At 51.6% G+C, this 27,772-nt stretch overlaps 1 protein-coding gene and 1 long non-coding RNA gene across 3 annotated transcripts in view; one reads left to right on the forward strand and one right to left on the reverse strand.

The window, feature by feature from the left end:
- Nucleotides 1-6,397, reverse strand: part of LOC142830623 (uncharacterized) — a 146,560-nt gene extending 140,163 nt beyond the window's left edge. Inside the window, exon 1 of the long non-coding RNA XR_012906051.1 lies at nt 6,193-6,397. This is a non-coding gene — a long non-coding RNA (uncharacterized LOC142830623). The remainder of the gene's footprint in view (nt 1-6,192) is intronic.
- KIAA0040 (KIAA0040 ortholog) lies at nt 1,714-23,656 on the forward strand. 2 transcript variants are annotated; one of them, XM_075936936.1, is made up of 2 exons: nt 1,714-1,854; nt 19,730-23,656. In XM_075936936.1, exon 2 carries the CDS (start codon nt 19,859-19,861, stop codon nt 20,159-20,161), a length of 303 nt encoding a protein of 100 aa, XP_075793051.1. In that variant the 5' UTR covers nt 1,714-1,854; nt 19,730-19,858; the 3' UTR covers nt 20,162-23,656. The 2 variants fall into 2 exon arrangements, with proteins under 2 accessions (XP_075793051.1, XP_075793050.1); XM_075936935.1 differs by lacking the exon at nt 1,714-1,854 and adding an exon at nt 11,351-13,072.
- The last annotated feature ends 4,116 nt before the right edge of the window (nt 23,657-27,772 follow it).

The following is a 27,772-nucleotide window of genomic DNA, read 5'->3' on the forward strand; positions in this document are numbered from 1 at the left end:
AGGTGGCCCCCGGGGCAAGCCGCCGGTTTCTCTGGCGGAAAGGCAGCCCCTTCCTGCTCTTGCAGCAACCTCTTTTCTCTGGCTCAAGACTGGCTCACACACTCAAGTCCCTGAATCACCAGCTGAGATGTGCAGTGTGCCAGAGTGGCTCCAGCCTGAGATAGCAGCCGGCATGGTTACACGCCCCTCGCTTGCCAGCTGCCTATGGGGGGCAGCTTGGGCACGTGGTGACCAGATTCCATAATGAAGGAGTCCTCCGTCTCCCACCTGTGTGTGTAGTCATCCTGCCCAGGATACACTCTCCTACTCGGCATAGAACCATCCATCTGTCCCTCCACCGGTGCGCAGTGTTCACCCTCTGGGCTGCGAGCCCTGGTCATGCCTCTGCTTGGACAGGCAGAAGTTAAGGTCCCGAGCTTGGGTCTCAATTTCCCCCCTCCACATGAAGGCCTGCAAACGCCCCATGTAAATAACTGCCAGTGCAATTTGTACCAGCAACGACTTGCCACTACAGTTCATGTCATTCGCGATATTGCAGCTGCAAAAACACGGTCGATAAAGGCACGGCTGAGAAATAGCGCCCCTGGCCACGTTCCAGCCACCCTGGTCTTCTGACCAGCAATCCTCCTCCCTCTCAAAGTAGCCCCGCTCTCGAGAGCCAGGCTGGGTGAGAGCCCTTTGCACCGGGTGCCAAATTTCCTAATGTACAGTCACTCTTGCTGCTGGACAGGTTGAGCTCAGATGTGCTGAGATTAAGCGAAGGCCTGAACCACTCAGCCATGTTGTTTGCAATGCTTGCATAGTATCCCGGGGATAGGGCTGGTGTGTCGTCCGTCGTCCCCCCCCCCCCCACACACACACACCATTCCCATTCTTCCCCCATCAGCCCCCTTCGGTTTGTGTATGTTTCCCAGCTGTTCTGTTAATAATACAGCACCTTACTCAGGGAAACAGCTACCAGATCTCTCCCCACATAAGTTAGAGTGCGTGCATTTCTCTGGAGGGGTATGTATGTGCACTAGTGTGTGTCTCTGCCTGTAGCACATATGTCTGTGCCAGGGGGATAGAAATGGTGTCCCTGGCCTCTGTTTGTCAGAGGCTGGAGAGGGATGGCAGGAGACAAATCGCTTGATCGTTGTCTTCGGTCCCCCCTCTCTGGGGCACCTGGTGCTGGCCAGTCGGCAGACAGGATGCTGGGCTAGATGGACCTTTGGTCTGAGCCAGTACGGCCGTTCTTATGTCTGTGGACAGCATGCCTGGTACGGTGTGTCCTGTATGCCTGTGTGTATGGCCCATGGTTCTGCACAGAATCCTAGAACTGGAAGGCACCACCAGAGACCAGCAAGTCCCCGCAGCAGGACCCCAAGCGCCATCTAGATCATCCCCCAGAGATGTTTATCCAGCCTGCTCTCCCCCTCTCCAGGGACCCACATTCCACAGCCCCCTAGGCAATTTATCCCAGGGCTTCGCCACCCCGCAGGGAGAGCGCGTCTGTGGCTAGTGTGTGTGTGTTGTGGGCGCCTGGGGCAGGGCACTGTGCTAATGTGCCTGGGGCTGTGCCCCGGCCACTGCGGGGGTGTCTGCCCCGGTGGCACCCGTGGCCAGGATGCGCGTGTTCGCCGCGGGGTTTCCTGCGTGGCTCTGTCCCCAGCCCACGCGGGTGTGCGGAGGGCGAGGGTGCCCCAGCGCCACGCGTGGGGCAGAGGGCGGGGGCCGAGCCAGGGCAGCCCCGGGGGGAGGCAGGGCGGGCCGGACGGGGGGCGGAGCGCGCCGCGGCCGCTGACAGCAAACACCCAGAGCCGCGGCGCCCGCTTCCTCCGGCTGCTGCGAAACTTCTGGGCCGCCGGGGCGCAGGTAAGCGGGGAGCGCGCCCGGGGCTGGGCGGAGACCGCGCTCCTTTGGTTACAGGGAAACTGAGGCACGCCGGCGGGCCCCGGCCTGCAGCCTCGAGGCGGTCGCGGCAGGGGCTCAGCGCTGCGGGGCAGCCCCTAGGGCCGGGACTGGGAGGCAGGAGCGTGTTCCTGCCCTGGTCACATCACGGCTGTGCTCCGTGCCTCAGTTTCCCCTTCCCTGGTCAGGTCTATTCCCCTCTAAACTCTTCGGGCCGGGCCCCGGGCTCAGCACGCTGGGCGGAGCTGCTCCCTTAGGGCCCCCGGCTGCTCCTAGAGCCCAAGTAAATAGCACCAGGCTGGAACCCGCTCTGGAAACAGCCAGGCACGGCAGAGTCAGAAAGGGGGAGCTGCCCTGGGCCGGGGGGGGGGGGGGAGGTTCGGTCACTGCTCAGGTGCCACCCGCAGAACATTGTAGCCCATTGGCCCTTTTTTATAAGGAACATTGCTGGGCTCTTAGCCCTGGAGCAGCCATACCAAGCAGTCTCCCATGGGGGCAGTTCTGAAATCAGGGGAGGCCCCTTCTTCACTTCCCTGAGCTTGGCCAGGCTCCCTTCCTCATTCCACGCGGAGCGACCCTGTTTCCCCCATAGCTGACTGGGACCTTCTCCTGGCCCAGGAGCTAGCACCCAGAGAAGTAGACCTGAGTTATGCAGTAGCTTCCTGTTCTTTCTATAGAAAGTTCCTGGGGTTTTAAAACACAAGGGGCTTCGAGCCCAGGTCCCAGCAAAGGCAGGTCCCAGCAAAGGCAATGGTGTCGTTGGCCCACACCTGCTGTTTTTCTGAGGGGCACAGCTCCTGCGGAAGAGGGAGCAAGCCCAGTTTACTCTATCATGCAGGGATCCCAGTACAAGACTCAACTCTGATACTCAGTTTGAGACGGTATCAGAAGACAAGAGGTAAGGTCAAGGAACCTATGGCAATACAACCTAGACGTAGCGACTACAAAGGGGGAGGCGTAGCTGGTCGAAAACTAGAGAGCAGCTGTCAGGACTTCAGAGTGAAGCTGGAAGGGCAAATAGAGGGGGGGTCCTTTATGGACCAGTTTGGTACAATATTTTCATCAGTGATTTAGATAGTGGCACAGACGGCACACTAAGTTTGTGGGCAATCCCCAGCGGGGAGGGGTTGCCAGGGCTTTGGAGGAAAAGGTTAAAATTAACAGCGATCTGGACAAACTGGAGGAGTAGGAAGAAGTAAACAGGATGAAATTCAATAAGGATAAAAAGCGAAGGACTTTGCCTGAGGAAGGAACAAATCAGTTGCACACACAAAAATGGGAAAGGACTGTCTGGGAAGGAGTACCACAGAAAGGAGACGGGAGGTCATAGCGGCTCAGAAACACACTATGAGTCAACAGTGGCACAGTGTTGCAAAAAAAGTGATTGTTCTGGGATGTATTAGCATGAGTGATAGAAGCTAGAGTTTCTTAACCAAGATTGTGCGCGCTCCTGGAAATACACAGAGGTTTTCCAGGGTGTAAGTCATCTCATCTAGACATTTGCCTACTTTTACAACAGGCTACATAAAAAACACTAGCACAGTCAGTGCCAACTTGTTTGATCTATATACTAGCCACTGAAAATTACAGTATTTCTATTCCAGTTGATTTATTTTCTAATTATATGGCGGACACGAGAAAGCAATTTTTCAGTAATAGTGTGAGACATTTCTGTATTGGTGTCTGATTTTGTAAGCAGATAGTTTAAGACAAAAAAAATCAGAAAGGGGCACAGTAGAAAGATTGAGAGCAATAATTCTTCTGCTTTACTCTGTGCTGATTGGGCCTCAGCTGGAGTACTGCATCCAACTGTGGGTGCCACATTTAGGAAGGATGTGGATAAATTAGTGGAAGTCCAAAGAAGAGCCACAGAAATGATTCAAGGTCTAGAAAACAGGACCTATGAAGGAAGACTGAAAAAACTGGATTTGTTTAGTCTGGTGAATAGAAGATTGAGGGGGGAAAATATAACAGTTTGAGTACCTAAAGGTGATTTACAAGGAGGGAGAAAAATTATTCTTTTTAACTTCTGAGGACAGGATAAGCAGCAATGAGCTCAAAATGCTGCAAGGTCCGATTAGATTCCACTTTAGAAAGAACCTTCCTCATGTGACATCTATACTTATGAGCTGGAGACTGATCTTCTGGCATTTGATTTAGCAGGTCTAGTTAAGACCCACTAGATCAAATGCTGAGGGCACCTCCAGTACACCTCATAGTCATGAGAAGTAAGGGAAGTTGCTGGGAGCATCTGCTCCCATCCACCTCCCACTGTGAAGATGGCACTAAGCTCATCTCAGGGTATGTCGACTCCAGCTATGTTGTTTACGTAGCTGGAGTTGCGTATCTTAAGCCGACCTTCTGGGTCTATTATAGACCTGGCCTAAGATTAGGTCTGTGCTCTGCACCTTAAAACAGTGCAGTTCCATTGTAAGGGGTACACTGTGGCTGCTCTTTATTGCTGGGAGACCGCTCTCCTGGCAAGAAAATAAAGGCACCACAGTGAGGGGCAGTACTAGCATCTCTACTAAAACTTGTGTTACTCGGGTGGGTGTTTTTTCACACCCCGAGCGGCAAAAGTTTTAGCGATGAAAGTGCCTGACAAGCTACGCACTGGAATAACTTGACTAGGGAGGGTTCACAGCCTCCATCTTTGGAGATTTTTAAGAGCAGGTTAGGAATGGTCGAGGTAACACTTAGTCCTGCCATGAGTGCAGGGGAGCGGATCCCGTCCACTCCTATGATCATAGGCTTCCTGGAATGATAGGCAAAGCGTGTAGGCTCCCCGCCCCCTCTCTCTACTAAGTGTCATTCCCAGGTTGCAGCACTGGTGCTCAGGGCAGAGTTTCATAACGTGGCGCTGGACGTGCCCGAGCCCAGTGTTATGGCTAGCAGCCGCGCTGTAGAACGGATGCAAGATACTGTGCTGACAAGGCCTCTGGGGCTGAGCCAGGAGTTCCTGGGCCAAGGCTCCAGAGGTGCCAGGGCGCTCATCAAGAAGAGGCAGGGCACCTTAGGCTCTCAAAAGGAGTCTGGAGACAGCCTAGAACAGTGTTTCCCAATTTTATTTGGCCACAGAACCCTTTTCAGCTTAAAATAATTTCAAGGAACACCTAGGGGTTCCCAGGGTAAAATTTGGTAAGGAAAAGGAAAAAAAAAAAAAAAAAGAAGCCCTGCCAGAATTGGTTGAGCAAAAAAAAAAAAAAAAAAAAAAGAAAGAAACTTGCAAAATACTGTCTCTTTAAGAGGGGGCGGGGCAATGCCACATTCTCACAGAACCCTTACTTCCGCTTCGTGGAACCCCGGGGTTCCACAGAGCACCAATTGGGAAACACTGCCTAGAGAGGGGACTAGCAGAAGCAGGGCTGCTCAGGCGTCCGCCGATTTGACTGGCTAATATTCTTCAGTGCATTACAGGTGGATGGCAAAAAACTGCGTTGCCTCCAGTGTTTTGGAATGTGCATCTGAACAGAAGTTTTGCAATGCAGGAGGGTTTTAGTTCACAGGTCATGAGATCTAGAGATGGGGCTGAGCCACAAATTTTAGCTCCAGAGGGAGATGCAAATCACAAGGCTGCTAGTTCCAGTCAATCTCTAGTTAGAACTTATTATCAGTTTCTCACACAGCACTCAGGAATGATGAGGCCTCCCCTCTCAGAACAACATTCAGCCAAGCCTCCAAGATTCACAGCAAGGCCTCCCTACGCCTTAAAGCATACCAGGCTCTCTGGAAAGTGCCTCCAAAAAGGACTTGTGAGCTTTGGGGAAGCTTACACCAGACCCAGCCCAAGTTTCAGATCAGCCAGAAAGAAAAACGTAACCAAAGGAGTCGTGCTCGATTGATTACATGGCTTTTTACCTAGGTCAAGCCAGACTCACAAAAGTTATCAATTAAATGTAGCCTGTGTGGACACATGGAACCTGCTCAAGTCACCAGAAAGCTGTCTCAGGCTGTAGGAAAGGATCATCCCTATGCAGAGATCAGCTGGTATCAAATAGGAACATCAGTATTTTATAACACATTGTGAAGGATCCATCATTTACCAAGTCTCTTTGCATAAGCTGTTTTGGGACAAAGTTTGTGAATAACATTATAAGCATAAAAAAAAAGAGAGAGAGTCAGATAGAAACAGTATTTGTTGGTTGACCCTTTTTTAATCATTCAAACTGGTCAATTCATTTTATGGTATGATCTGTATCCACCTACCCAGGTTAGAAGCATGCATGGGCCCAGACATCTGTGGTTACATTTGCAAAATAGTATCACTTTTAACCCAGTGTTTTCAAACGTTTCATAACTTACCAGATCATTCACATTTGGGGAGGAAACGCTCTCGACTCGCAGCTTCTGTCTGAAGGGGATTCCCCCCCCTCCGGGGGGGGGGCAGGTTCAGGAAGTTTGAGCAAAATCCCTCCAGTCTTGGAGCTCTGGAAGAGTAAAGGGAGCAAAACATCCTAATGAGGCCTTCTTAGGCAAGTTACAAAGCAGCCAGCTCAATGTGAAACTTGCCCTGATGAGAAGCATTTCCTAGCAGGCGTGCAATGAAAAATAGCCCAGTACACATGTGGCTAGTATAACTCTTGTGGTCCAATGGAAGAACTTGCACGCTCTTCTGAGGAGGTCAGTAGAGCCATGTACCATGTTTAGTCATTTATACCTGTGCAAAGGAGAAGGGGGAGGGGAAATACTACCATATCAGAATGCTGGTGTTGTGCACAGGTGTGTAACTGCAGGACTGGGTAGAGGTTAGCCCCTAAATTAGGCCTTGTCTATATTTAAAAAAAAGTCTGTGGAAGTGCACGGACTTGGTATTTTCTATATAGCGACTGAGCATTTGGCTAGGCAGGGTGTAATCTGCAGGGCTCTAGCTCACAATAACTGGCCACATTAGCCCTGCTACCAGGCCCAAAAGTTCTGTAGTGCAATGTGACTTTTTAGTGCATTGGAGCAGGGTTCACATGGTCAGTGCACAGTAATCTAGTCCAACTATAGATTTACATCTCAGCTGGCCATGTACTAAGTCTCTGTGCCCTGCTATGCAACAGGGCTTCATTTCAAAATAACTCCCCTTAGGTCGATTTGATAAGCGGAGCATCCACACTAAAAAAAGCCGTTCTTTCAAAATAACTGGCCTCTTATTTCAAAAGCTGTACTGCTTTCATCCAGAAAAACGCTCATTTGAAATAGTGTGGATGCTCCGGTGTTGCTATTTTAAAGTAACTACTCCTCGGAGTCATTCAAACTACAGGCAGTCCCCGGGTTACGTACAAGATAGGGACTGTAGGTTGTTCTTAAGTTGAATTTGTATGTAAGTCGGAACTGGCTCCAGATTCAGCTGCTGCCACTGAAACTGACCAGGGGCTGACTACAGGAAGCCGGAGGCAGAGTTGCTCTGCCCCCAGCTTCCTGAATCAGCCTGATCAGTTTCAATAGCTGCTGAATCTGGAGCCTGGGACAGAACAGCTGGGGCGCTGCCCGGTAGGTTCCCACAGGACCAACCTGCAGCACCCCAGCTGCTCTACCCAAGGCATCCGCAACAAAAGCCTGGTCTGCTGGGGGGGGGGGCGGCGCACTAGCTGCGCCCCCTTCCCCCCCCAGCGGACCAGGGAGACCCGAGCAAGCCACCCAGGCAGCGGGACCCCTGCCGCTGGACGGCTTTGCTCCTGTCCCCCTGGTCTGCTGGGGGGGGTCCAGCAAAGTCGCTGGACCCCCCAGCAGACTAGGGACACCGGAGCAAAGCCGCCGCCTGGGCAGCTTTACGAGCAAAGCCGCCCAGGCAGCGGCTTTGCTCAGGCTGCCCCTAGTCTGCTGGGGGGTCAGCAGCTTTGCTGGACCCCCTCAGCAGACCAGGAGGACAGGAGCAAAGCTGCCCAGGCGGTGGGAGTCCCGCTGCCCTGGGCGGCTTTGCTCCCGGGGCAAATGAGCAAAGCTGCCCAGGCGGCAGGCTTTGCTCGGGTGTCCCTGGTCTGCTGGGGGGGTCCAGCGGCCTTGCTAGACCCCCCCAGCAGACCAGGGAGACAGGGAGAAGCTTTTCTCGCCCTGGAGGACACGGGTGGCGACCCGCCGCCCGTGAGCTCCGGGCAAGAAAAGCCCCGTTCGTAAGTGCGGATTCGACATAGTCGGATCCGCGTAAGTCGGGGACTGCCTGTAATTACACCCCAGTGCTTCCTGGGGTACTAAGTCGAGGTAGCCATGTCCACATTAACTAGGGTTACCATATTTGAACTTTCAAAAAAGAGGACACCCCTGAGAGTATCTCACACATTAATACAATGCGAGTTGGTAGATACGGATACAGACGATACACTCCTGAGAGGAGTGTGTCTTTTTGAAAGTTCAGATATGGTAACCCTACCTAATGGAGCCTGCCTCAGACTAATTTCAAGGCTGCCTCATGGTGAGGAAACTAAAATTGATTCACTCCCAAAATAGTGATTTCAAAATCGTTTTAGTGTAGACAAGCCCTTGCACTGGCGCAAACTCCAAATGCAGGCAGGTTGTTATGGCACAAAGTGGGACTCCTAACAGTGTAGCCTTTTTTGATAAATTACCCCAAATAAAGTACATGATAATTCCCCTCCCCCATCTGCATTATGGGTTTGCAATGTTACCTACATCCAGACCATGCAGCTACACCCGGCAAAATTCCTCTTACATACACACAAGAGCCTGTGGACATTTCAGAGTCACAGAGTCCAAGGCCATAAGGTTCCATTGTGAACATCTAGGCTGCTCTCCGTATAGCACAGGCCAGAGTGCTTCCCCCAATTCTGTCTAGCACAGAGCTTTTAGATAAACTGCCCAACTTGATTTAAAAAGTGTCCATGATGGAGATCCACGCTGACCCTTGGTGAATTGTTCCAGTGCCTGGCAAGGGATCGCTTAAGCCATTATCCTCCAGCTTTGAAGTTTTCTATTCTCCTCCCGATCCCATCCCTTAGAAACTGCCACCCACTGCTAAGACATTAAATACACAAAGTGTCAGAGTTGTGAGAACAAGCACTCAGGGTCACCCTATTCCAAAAGTTAAAGCCTCAGAATCCAGAGGCGCCTGCAAGTAGTCCCTGTGAAGTCAGACGGGCCTTCACAGGCATCAGCGCACGTGTGCATGGATCAGTTTGTAGGGTGGGAGTTTAAGGGCGCTACAGGACTCTTCACTCAGGCTATGTCTATACTACAGGCTTTTTGTGCAAGAGATCTTCCGCAAAAGCGCATCCGCACTACAAAAGCACATGGCAAAAGCGATGCGCTTTTGCGCAAGAGTGTGTCCACACTGCATGGACACGCTTGCAGAAGAAAGCTCCGATAGCCATTCTGTGAATGGCTATCGGAGCACCTGTGCTTTTTCCGATAGGGGTTTCTTGCACAAGAAACCCCTGTGGAGCATCCACACATGCCTTTTAGCACAAGAACTCATGGAAAAAGGGAGTTATTCCTCATAGAAAGAGGTATACCTACGCCGCAAAAAACCCTCCGTTCTGCCATTCTGCTGTAAATTTTCTTGCGCAAAGACACACTTGAGGTGTGGACGCTCCGTGGGTTTTTGCACAAAAACCATGTCGTGTAGCCTCACTGTGCTTTCCAGTCCTTTTCCCCTTGTCCAGAGCAAATCTTAGCCCGCTTAGAAGATATACAGTTGCTACAAAATATACAGGATGTGGCCAACTTGTGTTGCGGAACAGCTTTTAGATTTGAAGTTTCCTGATATTTTTAGTGCTTGATCTTTCAACCTTTACATAGTATCAATGCTAATTGCTTGGACTGCAGGGTCCAAGTGTCAAGTGAAGATCGCTATAATTAGATGCCTAAATTCTCATTTTGTACCTAAAGCAGTGACTTCACCGAGCGCTCACCCCTGACAAATTTTAAAAGGAGCTCCAGGTGCTTGGCCTCTCCGGAGCTGGGGGTGGGGCGTGGGGGGGTCGTCACATCCTTTATTTAGAAACCTAACTGTATACAACTAAGTTCTATAATGTATATACATAAAATGAGGGACAAGAACACACACACATCCTAGCAGCACACGTCCTAGTTGCAGCAAGTTCTCCAAGGCCAAGTTACAAACATTCTGACTTGTTCCTCCTCCAAACCCAGTTCTGCGAAGGGCTTGTTCTAATGCACTCCTGTCTCTCTTCCATAACTGCTTTCCGCGTGAACCAAGTGGCTTTCCCGAGGTCTGATTGCATTTGTACCGTCCTCGGCTCTAATCAGTCCTGCTCACCCTCCCCAAAATATCTCTGACTGTCCAAATGAGTCAGCCTGTAGCTCTCCCTCCTGCTCCAGCCTGAGTCCTCCAGACACAGCTCCTGCCAAGGCATCTCAGTCCCAACATGGGCCTAGGGTATCAGGAAAACCAGTCAGTTACGTCAAACTTCCCTGCTTCTTTGGAAGGCGTGTAGGCAGGGATCTGTGTAAGATTCCTTCTGGCTGGACGGGGGTCTAGACTAGAGAGGGGTGCCCTTTAACAGCCTTGGGAAGAGAACTTGTGGGCTCCACCCAGCACAACTGAACTAGCATGGGGGGGAGGGGAGTAATTTACACCACACGGATACAGGCTTATGCATGTTTCTCCCCTTTCTCGAGAGGAAGTGCCACAGTCTAGTCTGTGGTCTGCTCCTCCAGCAGCACAGCTGTACCCTGCCCCTTACTCAGGGCTTGCATCAAAGAGATTGGGGCACCCTTGGGTTAGACACGTAACACACGTTAGAGCCACACGGTGTATGCAGGTACGTTTCAAAGGGGAAAGGCAGCCGTGGCAACGTTTTAAGCTGCTTGGCTTTTCTGTAACCAAGTCATTACGATTTTAAAAAGAAAAACTCCAACCTCGAAGGCAGCAAATAGAAAAGCATCTCAGTGCGGGAATTAAAATAGGCATCCTGTTTGGTCTGAAATGGCTTTCTTACGGAGTAGAGTCTTATGGGAGTCTGACTTCCCCTTTACGGATAAACAGCAATAGTGTGTCACATACAAGACAGCCAGACAAAAACAAGACACTTGGTTTGTTTGCTCTGCAGATCGATTATTATTCCCCCCCAATTCCCGCAGGAAAACGTCAATAGGGAAATACAAATCAGTTCTAAAAATTACCTTATTCAGAGGAAGCTCCCGGAGCGAGGGGGACGAGTGTAGGGTTTGAATGTTTTAAACAAGAGGCTCTCAAAACATTTTCCCTTATGTAATTGCCACCTGTGGAAGGGTGGAAAACTAGGTACTGTAGGGAGACAGCAGAGTCTAATACAGTCCCGGGGAATTCTGCAATGGCTGCATTTGGGGCCATAGTAAAATTGCAAACAATTCACCCAGGACACCCTGATGCACCGGTTTGCGAGCGCTGTCCTATGGTTAGGCCTGTAAAGGGTGCACCAGAATCCACAGCTGTACCCTGGCTCTGTGCCAGACAGGTACATGGAAAAAACAGATCACCGGGGGGGGGGGGGGGGGGGGGGGGGGGGGGGGATGAGAAGCACTCCCATCATCCATTCCCGGCAGCGCAGAAATTTAGGGTGGGTCTTCGCCCACTCCCAAGCGAGCAGACAGACCGGCGGCAACTTCAGCTGTAACGGCCAGAGGGAAATTCCCTGCTGGGTATTTTTTCCCTCCCTTCCTCAGCACCCTGTACATGGTAGTTTGAACTCCAGGGTCTCCTCCGCACACATGCACACCAGGCCCTGCACGTGACAGGAGGCATGCAGTGTGCAGGTTTGGGCTGGATTGGTCTCCTCTATGAAGCCAGTAACCAGGGTGGCCCTGTTGCAATCCACAGGGCATGACAGGTTTGTCCCGGAGGCTGCCGTCAGCGGGATCCTGCCACAGTAAAAGCTCTGCTAGTCTGGAATGCAGGAAGGAGGAGGAGTGGCGGCTGGATGGTGTAATCTGACTGTTGCTAAGGAGGCTGTAGTTATTCTGCTTGGCAACTCGGGAGGCTAGGGAGGGAGAAGCTGGACACCAGCCCGGTTGGCCTCTCCTCGAACCCTGCTCGGCCTGTTGCAGGCTGTTTAACCCCTCGCTGTGCTGCCCAGGCACCCGCACGTAAATGATCCAGCCTGGCGCTGAAAAGAAGCTTTGGGTACAAAGGAAGGCCCTTTGTGTGTTCGGCAGCTAGTCAGTCAGCCCAGCTACAGGTGCTCACAGACACATGGCGTTGGCACATGGGGCCACTTGTTGATTCAGGAAAGGCCACTGCTGGAAGTTTCCTGAAAGGACATCGCTAAGGTAGCCAGTCCCATTGTGCAAGGCAGGAATGCCCTCACTCCTGGAGAAAATGGCAGCTTGCCCTGTGCCAAGGTGGCAGCCTCACACTCCATCTACAGAGTCTAAAAAATGTGCAACATCACTGATCTTAAAACAGTAATTAAGCCCCATGAGTCCCCTGTGGGGTAGAGAAGCAGCACTATTCCCCTGTTACAGGTGGGGAAACTGAGGCACAGAGCAAGTGACTTGCCCAAGCTCACAGAGCATTCAGTGGCAGAGGAGGGGAGAGAACCCAGATCTCCTGGCTACCGGACCTTTGCCACCAGATCATTCCCTCCAAAATCCCTCCCCTCTAGTTTTCTGGCACTTCTGCTTCTGACTCCAGCCGTATCTAGGCATTGCAGAGTCACATGCAAATAAAGCCACCCGGTTCGCACACGAACATGCTTAGCAAAGGTAGGATGTGTCCCCACATGCAAATGGGGTGTTGACTGGCATCACGTAATGCAGCCGGGAGCGCTTGAAACATAAGTGAGCTGTGTCAGGAGCATGCACACACACACACACACACCCCCCCCCTACCCCCCCCCCCCCAGGCTGCTTTGGGCCATGGTTCTCCTGCTGCTGCCTACACCCCCCAGAGAGCCAGCTCTGCACCAGCCATGGGACTTGGAGCCAGGATTCAGTGTGCATGATACTCAGACGGGGCCAAAACGTCCCAGAGCATTTGGGTTTGTATGTGTGTGCAGATAAGGGAGTAGGTAGCTTGACCCATGTCAACCTAGGCAAGAGGAGGCCAGAATCAAGGGACCTGACCCAGAAGAACGGAAGCCCGTCACAATCTGTAGCCTGCTGATGCCCATTATAACCACCCTGCTCCACATGGGCACTTCCTTCCATAGGTCTGGGGGAGTTGCTGTCTTTGAGGGCAACAAGAGCAACCCGGCAGCCTGCTGGGTGCCGAGTGAAGCCGGCTGCTTCCAAATTACTTGTGAGTACGCGCGTCAAAAACCATTTTCATTTTAAAACAAAATAGTGTTTTTGTCAAAGCAGAAATGTTTGCTGGCACTGTCCATTTCTGATTAAGTTTTTGCTGTTGTTGCTGCAGAAACACTGAAAATGTTTCCATTTTGGAGCAGCTGAACTGCAACTATATTTCTATTTGCAGTAACCAGCACCTGAGGATTTCGGTAGACTGGGCAAAAATTCAGAAAAAATTTTTTGGGGGGGCTCCATAGTTTTCAGTCCCCCTCCCCCCAAAAAATGAAGTGGGTTTTTTTAAATAAGTTTTCAGCAGCCATCACCCCCCCCCCCCCAAAAAAAAATTGTAGAAAGTTTAGGGGGAAAAAAAACCTTTTAAATTATCATAAAAACAACAATTAAACAAAAATCCAAGCCATTTCCCATGCAGCTGTAATGCTGCAGCCTTTTGAAAAATCCAGCTGGAAGCGTCCCAGTGGGAGTAGCTGAATGCTGAGTGTTTTTGGGAAAAGAAAAAAAAATCCGTCCCTTGTTTTGGTGTTTAAATAAGACCCAAGTTCTTTTAAAAAAAAAATCTGCCTTCCTCTGCAGGGACTGAGCAGTGGAGTATTCAACTCTAGGTTTTCTGTGGTTTAACACACACACACACACACACAATGATGTGGCCAGAGAGGCACCATTGATCTGGTTACAATGTTGAATTTCCAGGGGGCAGAATTCTGCCCCCTCTTTCAGGCCCTGTAACACAGGCCTGAGTTGGAGAGGAGGATGTCACTGAAGCCAGAGACTGGGTGCACATGTGGGCAAAACTGCACCAAACGTGCTCTGTGACAGATTAACACCTGCTGTGAGGGTGTCACATCCTTCCTGTGGCTGGGCAAGTCAGTGAAAGACTGGGAAGGGTGAACATACATGTTAGTTGCTGTTTAGAAAAACACACACACACACACACACACACACACACACACACACACACACACACACACACACACACAGTTTTGCTCTTCATTAAAACAGAATGTGTGACTGCAGACCCAGAGCCCTGGACAAGTAGCAGCATCCACATACTAACCAGATGTGCTGATCTGCTGGCCAGATGTATTCGCCAGCATCAGAGACATGAGCAACAGGGTAAAACAGTGTTTCTTTGCTTGGGAGAGATACAAAAAGGGTCAGACAGCAACGAACACAGCCCACAACAGGACAACAGCAATACAGGACATTGGTCCTTTATTAAACTAGACTCCCTGGGGACCCCAAAACACACACACACAGCTGAGATCTCCCGTCACTTAGCAGTTGTAGAACTCAAGTGGGAATCCATATAACTGGGTTCTGCATGTCACCGACTGTGAGCGCGCACGCAAGGTCTGATTGGCAGAGCCAAGTACACCCCCTCTGAGCCTCTGGAGCTACGTGTGGGTGTGTTTAGGCATCCTATGTGAAAGAGATGGACTGTCCCTTTCTCTGCCTCAGTTTCCCTTCTCTATATGAGGTAAGTTCCATTACTGGCCTTGCCTCCCAGGGAGGCTGTGGGACTGGAGTTAAAAATGGAGGCCAAGCCATTAACAACTAACAATACCTGTGTGCTTTCAGCCAAATAGGCAATCTCCATTAATTTATCTCCTAGAACTGGAAGGGACCTTGAAAGGGTCATTGAGTCCAGTCCCCTGCCTTTGCAGCAGGACCAAGTACCATCCCTGACAAATTTTTGCCCCAAATTCCTAAATGGCCTCTGTGAGGATTGAACTCACAACCCTGGGTTTAGCAGGCCAATGCTCAAACCACTGAGCTATCCCTCCCCCCAGAACACCCCACGTGTGGTCTGATCCTTGAGTGGAACACACTAGGAGAGGGCCCGATCCGCTTTATTAGCCCCTCAGCCACCCACCAGTTCTCCCAACCACAACCCCAGCATCCTCCTCGTGCTGGTCACTTGGGGGGGGGGGGGAGCAGCAAAGCTTCCGAGCCCCCCCCCTTTTCAGGCAGCTCAGGCCCATAGAGCACCACCCTGATGGGCTTTGTTTGGACCCTGGGCAGGCTCCAAGAGGCAGAGGCAGGCCTCTGGCCTTGCCCCAGGAAAAGGTCGGTTTCCTGAGGGAACCTGAAGGTCAGCAGCATCTCACCCACTCTAAGGAAGAAAGCCTGACACACGGCCACAAAAATGCTGCTCTTCCCCCCTCAGCCCCACCCACCTCTTGCAACAAACTGCTAGGCGAGTCACGGCAGTTGCCTCTGGCCCTGGGTCAGAGAAATGCACGCTTCTTAAAGAGAGCCCTGGGAGAAAGGTGCCTCCCTGGAGGCCTCGGTCCTATTAATGTAGCCACAAGGGCAGGCGTCTTCCACCCACCTCCAGGCACTCCCCAACACCCACTGAAATCCACAGCAAGACTCCCTTTGATTGCAGGGGGCACTGGATCAGGCTATGGCCTGCTGGGCTCACCTTGAGTTAGGAAGAGAATCGGGTCTACGGCTCTTCTTTGCTCTCTCTGCAGTCCACCACAGGTAGCGGTAGGGGCTGTGACCCAGACCCCAGCTGCCATGGCGAGGTGGATGTTATACTCTCCCTCTGACACCCGTCAGTCACCACCCAACATGTGAGCCAGTGACCTGGTGATGAAAGGCCCCATCCAAGCCCACCAGGAACCCAGCTGCTGTCTGAGCGGCCTTCCACAGGCCTTCCACCTGCCAAGTTAGCCCAAGCAAGACAGCACTAACCTAGCAGAAGGGACAGTCTACTAGATATTAAAGAGAGTTTGTCTGTTTGACTAAGAACTCCTCCTAGGTGGTAAGAGACAGAACCACCATGTTTCATATGCAGCTTCCTCTTGTCCTGACTTCAAGAAAGATTGGGGTTTTGGTTGTGTCAGGAAAAACGGCTGAAGTGAGATTGCATCTCATAAAACCAACCAACCAAAAAAAAAACCACCCCACACCCAAACAGGACCATCACATCAAGCACTGTCCTCTACATTGGCGTAACTGAGCGAATGTTGAACGAAAAAGACTGAACCTAGAGGAGACAGAAACATAGGATGGATCTAGAATAGGATTGCTTCTCAATAAACCTTACCAAAAAGAGATAAAAATGGAGACATTTGGAGTAGTGCTCTGTTTCGACCCAACTAATTCAATACTTACAGGTTTTGGAAAAACTAGAAAAAACATTAGTTTCCAATAAGTTGACTGTAGCCTTTTTTGTTAAAGCATAGCCAAGGATTAGACCTTACAGGGATAAAGAAAAGAAAACACACACACACACACACACACACACACACCCACCCACCCACGACGGAATTCCAATTTAAAAACATTAGATGGAATTTTTTTTTAAAGAAATCCTAAATAAAAATTAAATTTCATAACACTATTTAAATAAAGCATTTGTGTTTTCCTTGTATTAAAAAAAAGGGAGGGGGAGGAAACTCAGTTTAGTTAAGGACCCCAGCAATACGGGGTTAATCTGCTAGTAAGATTTAAAATAAAAGTCCACGATTCTGTAGGCATGCCAGGAGCTAGGACCGTATGTGTGAACGCACACACCCCAAATCTATCCTTGGTTGAGAACCACTGGTCTATGCACCCCTATGCAATTTATGTAGACAGGTGTCCAGTTTTTCCAACAGGCTACATAACCATTAGTGAAGTCAGTTCAAACAGTGACTTGAAGTTTACACTGCTTTGTAGACTACACAGAAGTATGTATATTTATATTCCAATTGATTCATAATTATAATGGTAAAATGAGTAATAGAATGTGTGACACTTACAAAATCAGACACAAAATACAGAAGTAAGTAGTTTAAGTGAGGTGTAACTTGGGGCTACACAAGACAAAAATCAGACTCCAGAAAGGGATACAGTAGTCTGGAAAGGTAGAGAGCCACTGAGCGAGAGTAATTGGGTTTGGTGGCCAAACCACAAAATCCATGCACAAAAGTTTGGTTACCTTTGAACCAAAAACTGAATTTTTTTTGGTTTCTCACTGACAAAACAAAACACACACCCACCCACCCCCACACCAGTTTGTTTGGATCCAATGAAACTTCTCAAAATGCTAGTTGAAATTGACATTAAAAACAGTTTCAGCATTTTTGTTCAGAAAGTTGAAATTAGAAGTTTTAATAATGCCCCTTGAAAAAAATTTAACACCTCCCCCCACCCAAAGCCATTCATTGCATTCGACTCAAATCTGAGAGGAGCTTTGGTTTCCTGGAAAGTGCACTTTTCAGTGAATTCATCCCCAACAGTTTAGTCCAGCTCAACTTCTGAGCCCTCCGGGTAAATACAAGCCTCGTGGAATCACTTGAAAGCAGACCTTGTGGATTCATGGCAGCTTGGCTGTCCTCCATACAGCACAGGATGGTAACCACTAGAGGTAAGGGCTGGATCAGGCAAGGCGAGAACAGTGCAGCATGCCGACAAAGGGGAAGTGGTGTGGGGTGCTGCCAAGAATTCTGCTCTGCGGTTACGTGCACAGCAAGGGGAATGCCATGGTTACATCAGCCTTTGTTCTGAGAGGCTCCTTGGAGGCGAGGCGTTATCCAGCGCACAAGAAGCCTGGACCAGAAGAAACGCTCTGTTAAAAAGGGAGCGAGAGGCTCAGGGGATGAGCAATGGGCTACAGAGCCTTTAACTGCAAAGTCACCCGTTCAAAGCCAGAGCTGGGCAGCTTTTGCAGCATTAACGTCCAAGTGCTGTGGGTGTGCAAGCTAAGCAGCGATTGCAGCTCAGGGAGGCAAACCTGGGTTCTGTTTACCCAGGCCAGAATGGATAGAAATAGTTGTGCGGATGCTCGGTGAGCCCTCTGGACCCTTGGTTTGTACTTGCATTTCTAGCCTGGGCCATCGCTTCTAGCCATCCTTCTGTCCCATCTGCAGTCACCCCTTGGACTGCAGCACAGACGTATCCCTGTAAGCCGAGCACTTGGGCAGCCCTCCAGGGGTACGTCTGCACTACGAGCTCGAGTCGAGTTGAGACGCAGCTTCAGCTATGTTAATTGCGTAGCTGAAGTTGAAACAACTTCTCAGCTTTAGGCGTTGTCTTTGCAGTGGGAAGTCAAAGGAGGAACGCTTTTCCCTGGCTCCTCATGAAATGAGGGTGACAGATTTCAAAGTCATTTCGAAGTAACCAGGCTCGCTGTGTAGACGCATGCTCTGTTATTTCAAAACAGGAGTTATTTCAAAGTAAGCGTGCAGGGTAGACAGCACTCAGGAGAGATTTGGGTTCTGCTCAGATGATTAGCTGCTGGCTCTGTGTGATCTGCGTGTTTATATGGTGGTGCACATCTTCACTTGTCTCAGTGCACACAACAAAATGTATTCTGCCTGTGGGTGGAAAAAGAGGGGGAACAGCGACCCTGTATGCTGCAAAGGAGAGCTCACATTCTAGTCCTCATTCTGGAAGCCACTAGGCCAGCCACAGCCCAGAGGCACTGTGTAGACTCAGAGCTCGCCAGAGAAGTGGCATTGTGTGATTGAGGCATTGTGGCCAGTGGCAAGATGAGGCTTTAGCTAGGAGTCCCTAGCCAGTTTCTACACCAAGTGAAAGGTGCACTTCAACCTACTTTCGCCAGCCTCGGAGAGCCCTGCCAAACCAAACACTGCACCACACACAGGTCTCTGCTGGGGAAAGGAGGAGAAAGTGTGACCCATGCAGAGTCGTGTGGCATGATGCATGACCACAAGGTGCTCTGACACTCCTGTGGAGGGTGGCCGCGTAGAAACCCTGAGAACAGAACTCCCACCTGGCACGGCATTGGCTTTGTGAGAGCTCTGTAACAACATGTGACCAGTCAGCCTGAAAGACTCCCTCCCCATCTGCATTGGGCCCTCCATGCCAGCTTGTTTTCCCAGCCACCGTCACATGCGTCCCCCTTTCCTTAGGGTCAGTGGCCCAGACAGCTGCAGCGCCCTATAGTCAACGTAGGGACGCGCAGGTCTCCAGAGTTCTCACGGGTCAGTCCAGGTAAAGCGGTCACGTTTGGATAACTCTCCAGGGCAGGAAGCCTCTTGGGCCCAGCCTCTCCCACTGCTCTGGGTCTCCAGAAGTACAGAGCCATGTGACAAGGCAAACGGGAGAAAGGCACGATCCAAACACGCTTTTAACTTATTAGAGCTGACAAATGGAGTGTCCCTGGTGTTTCTTCGGACCCGTACATCCACTCGCTGCCCTGCCACAGGCAGGAGTTTCAGGCCCGACCCTGGTCCCATTCACCGTGGCCTGGAAGGGGGGTGGGAACATGGCGCAAGGAGCACTCTCTCTGTAGGAGGAGGTTAGTCTGCGGCTGAGCAGAAGCAGTGGGAATGGCCTACGCAGCCTTAGCAGCCCCGAGGCCACAGGCCCAGCAAGGAACAGCTGTAGGAAGGCAGCTACAGCATTGGGTTCACACCTTTGCTCCGGCCAGTGGGGAATTCTTCAGGAACCTGGAAGCAGGAGGGTTGTGGGAGGCTCTTCAGCGCTGCTGGGCAGAGGTTGTCCATGGGCATCGTCCTGCAGACCAAGCACCTGGCTCGTTACCCTTTTGGGGGGGCTACAGGCTCCTTGCTGCAGCCGGCTGAGCGCTCACTGGGCTGGCAAGCCCCACGAGGAGCATTCAAGCTTCATTGCTCAAACGTGAGTTTCAGGGCGGTTTCCTGACTTCCTGTTCTGTTCTCGGTCTTCGCAGGTGCTGGCCAGAGCGGCTTCTGGATCCCGTTTGCCTTTCCTCAGGGCCCGACGTGGAGCAAGGGGGCTGCGAGCCGGGGGAGCGTCCCAGCCCCAGGCAGGAGAACAGGTGCCCAGCCAGCCGGCCACCATGGAACAGTTCAGCTCCTTCTTCGACTCCCTCTGGAAACTCATTCACACCAAGCACCAGGAGGGCGTCTTCAATACCGTCTGCCTGGCAGTGCTGATCGGGCTGCCCTTCCTCGTCCTCCTCATCTTCCTCTTCATCTGCTGCCATGCCTGCTGCTGCAGCCGGCGGCAGGGCAGCGGCAGCAACAGGAAGGTCCAAGCGGAGAGGAACAAGAAGAGGAAAAAGAAGGGCGAGGACGACCTGTGGATCTCGGCTCAGCCCAAGCTGCTCCTGCTGGACAAGACGCTGTCGCTGCCGGTCTAGCTGAAGGGAGGTGGGACCCTGCTTCCAGGGAGCCCTGCTGGCTGAGCGCCAAGAGGAGCTGCTGTGACTTTAACAAGTCGTTTGGCTTGTCCTGCAAATCCGAGTGAGAACTCGGGGACGGCACGAGAGGGCACGCAGCCCGGCGGCGCTTTACGTGCACACCCATCGTTGCACGAGGCAGCACGCTCCAGGACAAACATGCGTGTGCACAAGGACATTTGTGCACTCACCCATCTGTATGCACGGGGATAGAACCCTTCATGGGCACAACAGACCTGCACTCCCACACAAACAGGCCTCACGCTGCGGGAACAAAGACCTGCGCGTCCAGGGACACGCACAGACACACGCCCTTAAAGCTAACCCACCCTTGCACGCCGCCCCGTGCATGCGGACGCGTGCTCCTGCCTAGGGAGCAGCACAAAGCCACAGCTCCACGGAAAGGGCTTCCTTCCCACCCGGGCAAGCGGCTGCTTTGAGCTCCTGACGATGGGGATCTATCCCATCATCAGAGCTTCCACGAGGCACCTAGAACCCACCCTGCCTTAGGGACCAAAGGATGCTCCCCAAAGCCAGCAAAGCTCCCCCCACGGCTGGCAGCCAGAAAAGGCAGCAAGAACAGCTCAAAGGTGGCACAGTAAGGGACCGAAACCTTTGCGCTGGCATTACAGAGCCCAGCTCCCCCGGTCTCGAAGCAGACGGGTCCTTGGGCAGCTCATTCTGCTGCAGGGGAGGTGGCTCCATTTCTACCCTGCAGCAAGAGAGGAGAGTCCAGCAGATACTGCCCTGAGGCTTGGCTCCAGCATTAAAGCGGTTTATTTAATGGCGACTAGGAAGGGTTCATTGAGGACCAAAGGCCCACGGGGACTACCCGGGCTTCAGAACATGGACTCCACGTGATAACTCAGGCCACTCTCCGCCCAGCATGCTAGACACACATGCAGCCAGGACCACGCCCCCCAGGCCCATGGGCACGCCCAGGCCGTGCACACCCCCTCCCCCCCCCCACCACATAGGGTTGCCAGATGGTTTCAACAAAAATACCGGATACACTTGACATGGCACCACAATCTACATTCCATCTTATCCGGAAAGTACCAGACTGTTCTACTTTCTCAATTTGTTTCCCCGAACAGAACGCTCAAATACTGGACGGTCCAGTTCAAAACCGGACCCCTGGCAACCCTACCACCGTGCTCCGGTGGGGAGTAACTCCTGCCATCCCGCGCTGCAGCTGGCCCAGGGAGAACTTTGTGGGAGCCAGAGCAAGAGCCGCTGGCCCTGGAATGCCACATGGGGGCTTAGAAGGGGACCTGCAATCCAGATTAAATCAGATGACTTCATACCTCTCACCCGCCAAAGCATCCTTCCCTCCCCACGCACACAGACCCACCCCCTACCTCTCACCCGCCAAAGTGTCCTTCCTTCCCTCCCTTCCTCCCCAGACACCTCCCTATCTCCCCAACACCCCCCCCCGTCCCCCCAGGTCTTCCTCCCACTCCGGAAACCTTCCTCTTCTCAAGAAGGCAGCTTGTCCATCCCAGCAGGTAGCCAGACAGCAGATCACAGCCCTCTGTGTCCCCTGCTCCCCCTCTGCCCCCACCCACACCCTCTTGGGACTGCAAAGTCTATTTCCCAGAGGTCTTGCCTGGCTCCTGCCTCTGCATCACAACGAGCATCAAGGCTTCTTGAAGTCTCACTTATACAGCTTGCAAATCAGCAGAGCGGGTGGGGGCCTCGACTCAGCTGCTCTTTCCAAGGAGCCAGGGCCAGACACATAGTTTCACTCTCAAGGCTCTGCTGAGAACATTTTGCTTCAGTTTATTTTTAGCCTCCAGCCCCGACAGCTCAGGGAAAACACACAAACCCGTCCGGACCAGCGCTGAGCGGCGGAGACTCCAGTGTGGCAGACTCCGGTGCTGGGACCTCATCTGCAGCAGGGCCCCTCAGTCTCCCTCCACCAGAGGAGTTTGCCTCTGGGATTCCCCTCCCCTAGGGTATGTGATCACCCGGGAGAGCTGGGCTGGCCAAGTGCAGCCCCGCTGGTAGGGCCGCATGATGACTTTCTTGGGCCCCAGGCTCTTTTGCCTACATAGGCCCCTTCCTCCATTAAAAAAAAAAAATTGATATAACTTTAAATACTTCAACATTTTATTTTGTTCTCTGTTTTAGGCAAAATTTAATAGATTTTTGTGAGCCCTAAAAGTTTCATTTTTTTCTGGTGAGAGAAATAAATTAAAACATTTTCTTCAACCCTAAAAGATTTTTTTTCTGATTTTAAAAGAAATTAAAACATTTTCGTGGGCCCCTAAAAGTATCATGGGCCCTAGACACTGTGTCTACTGGATAAGTCGTCCCTGCCCGCTGGCAACATCACATCACTGGGTTTGGCTTCAGCCCCTGATGTCGCCTCACCCAGGACCTTATGGGAGATGCTGTTCAGCTCCTTCAGCCGCTTTGTCTCCATTAAACAACGGGGACCCCCATTTTCAAGGCTGAGGCAACCAGTAGGAGTCAGATCTGACCCAAAAAGCCTAAACTCTCCCTGAACAGCTCTGGCTCCCCTGCTGGTGCCTTAAGGGCCCCGTTTCTGCTCTGGGATGTGCCGTTATTTCTCTTTCCAAAATGGTGCAGTGTTATACTCTCCCCACCCCTATGGTTTGCCAGGTTAAACAAGCTTGGGACAGCATCCCTCCGCCAGGGGCAAACACACTCTGCCCTTGCATGGGGTGCCTCTGACCAGCCCCATTGTGATGGAACCAGGCCCTGGGAAAGGACGTGCTCAGGCGTAAACAGGGCAAAGCGAGGGGAAGTGTAATAGGAGCTGCGAGCGCTTACCAGCTGACAGAGAGGAAGCATCCTTCGACCTGTAGCTGTTTCACTCTGCCATAGAGCGAGGGTACAGAAAGGCATGCTGGGAAACGGCATCTGCAAGGGCCCTCAAACCTGTACCCGCAAACATCAGCAGGGACCAGGAAGTCGGAGGAATAGCAGCACTCTACCACGGCCCAAACCATTACAGCCGAACTCTGGGACAGTTCGGAGCCATAGCCAAACTTTGTAGACATGTGCTGCCTCTTTAATGGGCTAAGAGCCCTAGCTCCCCCTGACTTGGCCCCATCTCTACCCACCACACAGGGTCAGAAGAGCAACACTTAAGCAGCACCTTATAAGAGAGCCGCCATCTTGGCCCATACCAGGGAATCCAACCAGCGCTGGCAGCGAGAGCGTCTGATTTGAACTGCAGGAGACCACGGGTCTTCGTGACACGTGCTAACCAGCAGGCTCCGGGGTCTGATGGATATTCAGTATACCCATATCAGCGCCACTTTCTCTGGTTCCTACATTTAGCTCTGCCACTGCAAGGAACAGCCTCTGCCATGCAGGGTGCACTGGAAGAACAGCATCTGGATTTCAGTGTCGGCCTCTTTTCTTTTCTGCACAGTTCATGCTCAAGCAAAAGTTAATTTAAAAATAAAAAAAACTTTTTTAAAATCCATGAGTCATTCTGTCTCCTGATCTCAGCCAATTATGTGTTTGGGTGGCAGGACAGGGAGAAGGGCGCGGGGGGGGGGGGGGAAATCAATCTTTTTGCACCATTTCGCTTGCCTTGGAAGAGATCTTTGATGGCATCAGTCAAGAGGAATGCGGAATGGCACCACTTTTCAGACAGTCACATACATTATTCTTAAAAGAGCACTTTAAGATTAGTAAAGTATCTCCTTGTTAATGAGTGCAGACAAACACCTCTTGGCAGGAAAAAAAAAAAGGGGAAAAAATTATGCTTCGACTCTACAGGAGTTGTGATGAACATGATATTTTTCTTGGTGGGGTTCAGTTGATCTTGGTTCTAGTCTGGTTTAGGTCGCAAGCTTAATTATGCTAATCTAGTCCTTTACAGCTATTTCTATTGTACACAGGTTAGCATGTTGGGGGTATGTGAGGTGCTCAGCTTCCCCTTCCTTCCCCCAAGAATTCTGCTCTTATTTACATGCAGCTTATTTAGGGGTCATTAGAGAAGGTTTGGGAACATATTGATAAACAGTAATAGGTCAATATAACCAAATGGGATTCACCCACGAATCGTGAAGGGACTCACATGTGAAGCTGCAGAACGACTAACTGGGGCGTGTGGTCACCTCAATCTGCCTCTGCACCAGAGGATTGTTATTACGACACCAGTGTCTGTAAAAGGCTCCAGAGGTGAGCCCAGAAACTCCAGGCCAGTCAGCTTAACTCAAATACCAGGCAATTTGGTTGAAACTACAGTGAAGTACAAAATCAGACGCACAGGTGGACACAATCTATTCAAATTCTTGGAGGGGGTGGCAACAAGCATGTGGACAAGGGTGATCCAGAGCATATAGCAAGGGGGGGGGGGTCTCACTCACGGTCCACAAGTCAGTCCCACCTGGTCCGATTGCACAATCCAGCCCAGGACTCCCAACCAAGCCAGGGGGAACCCGTCCATTACCAGCCACCATGCCACACCCCTTCCTGCCATCGCCCCATCATGGCACTCTGTCCACAAGCATGCGGGGAAGCGTAGTGAATGCGCCCACCCAATGCATTCAATGTGGTATGGGGGGGGGGGGAGGAAACGGGGTGTGGCAGGAAGGGGCGGGGCTTGGGACGCAGTAACAGACACCCCTGCATGAGCGCGCACACACAGCCTGCCAGAGTCTTTCCCGTGGGCCAGGAGTTCGAGACCCCTGGCACTGAGTGTACTTGAACTTTTGCAAAGCCCTCCCCAACGGCTGTTAAGGAAAGTAAGCCGTCATTGGATGACAGGGAAGGCTCTCATGGATCAGTAACGGGTCAAGAGAAGGAATGAGTGGTCAGTTTTCACAGTCGAGTAGCACTGCCAACTTTTTAATTGCACAAAACCAAACACTCCTGTCCCCAAGGCCCCATTCCCTGCTCTACATTCCTCTTCCCTCAGTGGCTCGCTCTTCACCACCCTCACTCGCTGTCACTGGGCTGGGGTACAGGAGGAGACTCCTGCCCGCAGGTTGAGGCAAGGGGCAGGAGTATAGGAGGGGGTGAGGGGTCTGGGCTGGGGCCAGGGATGATGGGTCTGAGGTGCAGGAGGGGGCTGGGAGGGGTGTGGAGCCAGAGGATTTGGAGTTGAGGCAGGGCTATGGGTTGAGGCAGGGGTGAGAGCTGTGGGGTGGGGCTGGAGCCCGGGGATAAAGCATTCGGAGCTGAGGCAGGTGGCTGGGATGTTGGGGGGGGGGGGGAGGGAGAAGACAGGGGAGGAGAAGAGGCAGGGCTATGGGTTGAGGCAGGGGTGAGAGCTGTGGGGTGGGGCCGGAGCCCGGGGATAAAGCATTCGGAGCTGAGGCAGGCGGCTGGGATGTTGGGGGGGGGGGGGGGGAAGAAGAGAGGGGAGGAGAAGAGGTGAGGGTTCTGGGGTGGGACCAGGGATTAAGGATGCGGGAGCAGGGTTCAGGTTTCTGTGGGATGGGGTGGGATGCAGGCTTGCCTCAGGCAGCTCCCAGCTAGCAGTGCTGCAGGGCTAAGGCAGTCTAGTCCCTACCTGTCCTGGCACCGTGCTGAGCCCCAGAAAGGGCCAGTGAGTCCAGCACCTACATGGGGGTGGTCCGGATTCAGGAAACCTGCACTGCTGAGACCCATAAGCGGCTATCTTCCCTCCCCCCCTCCCCACTCCCATTGGCCAGTTCCTAGATGGGAGGGGGGGGGGGGTAGGAGCAGCATGCAGAGCCCCATGGCCAGACACTGGTCACTTCAGAACACAGTGCAGTGCCAGGACAGGTAGCAACAAACTTGCCTTAGCCCTGCGGCACCGCTGTCTGGACTTTTAACGGACCAGTTGGGAATGCTGACCGGAGCCATCAGGGTCCTGACTCAACTGAGTGTTCCAGTCAAAAACCAGACACCTGGTCACACTACAGCAGAGGGAGGTAAACAGCAGAGTCTCCCAAGGATCGGTACTGAAGCCACTACAGGCCAACATGTTCATAAGGGATATAGAAAAGGGAGCAAACAGCGAGGCGACAAAGTGGTAGAGAAAACTATCTTGAGCAATTTTGTAAACAGCAAAGAGTTACCAAAGGATCTCACCAACCTGGGTGACTGAGTAGCAGAAAGGCAGATGAAATTATAAATGCAAAATAATGCCCATAGGAAAACAATCCAAACTATACATACAAAATGGAGTCTAAGTTGACCGTTAACATGCAGGAAAGAGATTTGGGAGTCAGTGTGGATTGAGCAGATATTTTCAGAGAACTACGTGCAGTGGCAGTCAAAAAAGCTAACAGTGTTAGGAACTGTTGGAAAAGGGATGGATAATAAAACAGAAAAATATTATAATTCCACTGTATAAATCTGTGGTATGCCCACACCTGCATTACATTCTCACGGCTCAAATAGGACACATGACAATTGGCAAAAGTGCAGAGAAAGGCAGGAGATGGAACAGGTTCCACGTGGGGCAGGATTTAAAAAACAAACAAACCACACCACACCAAGAGGCTATTCAGCTTAGAAAAGAGACTACTCAGATGAGGACGGGGGCAGGTTATGACAGAGGCCTATAAAACCATGAACAGTGTGGAGACCGTGACTAAGGAAATGTTATACATTATGTAAAAGGGTGAATTAGACTCTCTCTGGTGCTTGTGTCAATAGGCTGCAGGTTTTAAATGACCAAAGTTCTTCACACAACACGCAGTCAGCCTGTAGAACTCTGCCGTGAACATAAGAACGGCCAGACTGGGTCAGACCAAAGGTCCATCCAGCCCAGCGTCCTGTCTGCCAACAGTGGCCAGTGCCAGGTGCCCCAGAGGGAGTGAACAGAACAGGAATCCTCATCTGATCCCTCTCCTGTCACCCATTTCCAGATAAACAGGCTAAGGACACCATTCCTACCCATCCTAGCAAATAGACTCATGGAGATTAGGTCCATCAATGGCTATCTAGCTCTTTTTTGAACCCTGTTAAAGTCCTAGCCTTCACCACATCCTCTGGCAAGGAGTTCCACAAGTTGACTCTGTGCTGTGTGAAAGAAAGCTTCCCTTTTTATTTTAAGCATGCTACCTATTAATTTCATTTGGTGACCCCTAGTTCTTATACTGTGGGAATAAGTAAATAACTCTTCAACATGGGATGTCGTGAATGCCAAAACACGACCGGGTTTAAAAAAAAAAAAAGAATTAGATTAAGCTCCTGGAAGATAGCCAGGATGATCAGGGAACCAACCTCATGCTCTGGGTGCCCCTAAACCTCCACCTGCCCAAAGCTTGGGCTGGACAACAGGGGATGGATGGATAATTCGATAATTGTTCTGTTCTATTCGTTCCCTCTGAAGTACCTGATCCCAGCCACCAGAGCTGGTCTCAGGGGTGGGCGACCGCATTTCAGCCAGACCTCCTGAATCCTCCTCCCAGGTTTCCTTGGTTACTCCCTGACCTTTTTTTTTGGGGGGGGGGGGGGGGAGAGGGGGGCAGGCGGGGCTTGACAAATTTTTGTTCCTGCATTTTGTCCGGGCAGTTGCCCAGGGCCGCCAATTGATTAGGACTAGCCCTGCCAGAACTCAGGATTCTGGGTGAGACGGACTATTCCTCGGACGCAGTATGGCCGGTCCCA

Source organism: Pelodiscus sinensis, chromosome 9 (genome assembly GCF_049634645.1).
Source record: "Pelodiscus sinensis isolate JC-2024 chromosome 9, ASM4963464v1, whole genome shotgun sequence".
Lineage (NCBI taxonomy): Eukaryota > Metazoa > Chordata > Testudines > Trionychidae > Pelodiscus > Pelodiscus sinensis.